At 39.8% G+C, this 2,653-nt stretch overlaps 1 protein-coding gene across 1 annotated transcript; it reads left to right on the top strand.

Moving 5' to 3' along the window:
* Positions 1 to 414: 414 nt before the first annotated feature.
* LOC103465545 (guanine nucleotide-binding protein G(I)/G(S)/G(O) subunit gamma-10) lies at positions 415 to 1,255 on the top strand. Its single transcript, XM_008410509.2, has 2 exons — positions 415 to 660; positions 1,095 to 1,255. The coding sequence occupies exons 1-2, from the start codon at positions 571 to 573 to the stop codon at positions 1,218 to 1,220; spliced, it is 216 nt and encodes a 71-aa protein (XP_008408731.1). The 5' UTR covers positions 415 to 570; the 3' UTR covers positions 1,221 to 1,255.
* Positions 1,256 to 2,653: the final 1,398 nt, after the last annotated feature.

Here is a 2,653-nt window from a genome sequence, read left to right as displayed (position 1 = left end):
TGATGCAACTGATTGTTCACCTTTGCCACATGCTTGTTGAAATGTTTTTGTAAGTTCAAAACAGAAGAAGGAAGGCATGAAATGGCTGTGCATAGGTATGAAACAAAGGGCAAGCTGATTCTGAACTGCATCTGCTGTGGTTAAAAAAATGCTATAGGATTATTGTTCATTTTTATTTCTGAATTAGTTGGAAGGTTCACCTGGGCATGTTACACAACTGATAAAGCAGCAGTTCGTTGTAAGCGTTCCCAGTCGGGTGTAAAGTTAAATGAGGTGGCAAACAACCGCTGAAGGTCACGTTTCACCCTGTTTGCTGTCTAGGAAACTTAAAATAATGGCCCATATTTTTATGGGCGTTTCCTTGGGAACGGTGGGAAGATTACGTGGTTGATGGACGTGCTGGCCAATAGGAGGGCTCGGATAGCGCGGTGTGGGCATGGCAACCTTCCTGCGCTGTTTCCCAGTTTAGTTCTGGGTGTAGTACAGTTTTAGGTCTCGCTTCCGTTGAGGTTGTAGGCAGCTGTCAAAGGAAACAAAGTTGGATTTTCTTAAACACCAACGACCGCCGCTATGTCCAACAACAACGCCAGCAGCAACTTAGTGATCGCCCAGAGAGCCGTGAAGCAGCTCCGGTTAGAGGCCAGTACCCGGAGGATCAAGGTACGAACCCTCCGCTGACACACAAACGCGGAAGACTTTTCTTTTCAACGCTGGAGCTAAGTTTAGAAATCACGAAAAAAGTGGATTCTGTTGATTTTCTGAATTGCTGCCAAGCTAACAAAACACGTAGCTGAAATATTAGTAACTCGCTGCTACTTCGAAGTTTTGAAGTCAAAGGCGTATGTATACAAGTCAAGCTCTCTGGAAATGAGTGGGCCTATAAATGAAAATGAAACATTTTAGGTACAACCACAGCTGATCCGCGGCTCCGTTCCTTGCAAATATTATGCAAAAAATAGCAGAGGCGGCAAAAGTTAGTGTTGGAAAAATAAGAAAACGGGCACATCCTGAGCGCACAGGGGACCCCAGACAMACACAGTTCATGTTTATGCTGGTCATGTTTTCACACCCACACCATATGTTGGGCTCCGCAGGTGTCCCAGGCTGCCACCGAGCTGAAAAACTTCTGCATTCAGAATGCCAACAAGGACCCGCTCCTCATGGGGGTCCCGTCCAGCGATAATCCCTTCAGACCCCCAAAGTCCTGCTCACTGTTCTGAGGTAAGACGACTTTTAAGACATTAAGTGGCGCTTTATGCCACTGGGAGGAGCCAAGTAGTACCTTTATATACTGTTTATTCATTATTCTGCTGTTTCTACATAAGGTTGGGCGACATGGCTGAAAAACTTGTCATGGCAAGGGTTTCATAACTGTTTATATCGATAGTTTTTTGTTTGTTTGTTTGTTTGTTTGTTTTTGTTTTAAGTATCTGAAATACGGCCGAACTGGTGACGTGACTTTTTACTGTTTTATCCACAATTTATTCTTGAGCTGTTTGTTTTTTCTCATCTTCTTTCACTCCAGGCTGTTTTTGTTGTTGTTGTTTTTTTATTATTAGATTTTTTTATTTTTTTAAGCACTTATCATATCTGCAAAATGYGAAACGGCAAAGTTGTTGCTCATAACCAAAGAAGAGACCTATGTAGTTAATGTCACCAACTAGGTTGACATATAGTCAACCTCTTAAAGCTTTTCGCCTACATCTCCCAAGATGCTGTGCGGTTCTGGATCAGAGTTCAGTGAAATGATTGGATATATATATTTAAAAAAATTCTATTGATAATGATCACATGTCTATTGTGATACATATTGCTATTAATTTATTTCCCAGCCCTAGTCTCAAGGTCCCAGATTCAAGACAGGTTGCTTTGTATAAAGCAACCTGTCTTGTGTATCTACCCACTATATCTTAGTGTGTTTAACACTTGATTATCTTAGTGTTAAACACTCAAAGGAGATCAGATAAATACKGATCTGTTAGACCTGGATTAGCGTGAATGCTAAGGTATCTGCCATCTGTAGAGGATTCAGATGCCTCTTGTCAATTAGAATACGACTCCATCCTCAGTTCACAACTTGTGAATTTTCCCCTATCTCTTAAATGAGGTTTGCTTCGCAATCCTTTCAACACTGAGATTTGCTGTTATTCGTAAACCTTTTTCCTTCCACCCAACTTTACATGAATAAGCAGTCTTATTTCTGAAGAGCCAACTTCTTTAGCCATTGTCTTCTGGAAATTTCTGTCCTTCTCCATGGTGTCAGTGACTGTTGGTCAGATAACTGTCAGCTCTGATTGTGTTTGGCATAACATAATATTTTAGTATTAGAATAGAATATACTTTATTGATCCCCAAGGGGAAATTGCTTATTTGCTGACAAGCTACTCATCTGAGGTATTAAATATCAATAATACAAATACAACCATATGAGGCAAAGTTTGTTGTCTAAGAGTGATGAGATAGTTCAAAATAACTAAATATAAATAAATAAATACAWGTTTATTTATTTTGTGTTCTGWGAGTTCCTGTAAGTGTTACCTTGATGATTAGGAAGAAGATCTGCACTTCCCTAGTACTATAATGTTACCTTTTTTTAAACGAGGTGTGTTTTGGCAAATCAAAAATAAAGCTTGAATTGTTTAAAAAAAAAAAA

This window comes from Poecilia reticulata, linkage group LG1, assembly GCF_000633615.1.
Source record: "Poecilia reticulata strain Guanapo linkage group LG1, Guppy_female_1.0+MT, whole genome shotgun sequence".
NCBI lineage: Eukaryota > Metazoa > Chordata > Actinopteri > Cyprinodontiformes > Poeciliidae > Poecilia > Poecilia reticulata.
This window is presented reverse-complemented; position numbering and strand designations above follow the sequence as displayed.

What these genes read in the sequence shown, in the direction of transcription:
- LOC103465545 (XM_008410509.2), top strand. Translation starts at nt 571, where the DNA reads ATGTCCAACAACAACGCCAGCAGCAACTTAGTGATCGCCCAGAGAGCC. An exon ending in CCAGTACCCGGAGGATCAAG is followed by an intron (nt 661 to 1,094) that starts GTACGAACCCTC and finishes TGGGCTCCGCAG; the next exon opens with GTGTCCCAGGCTGCCACCGA.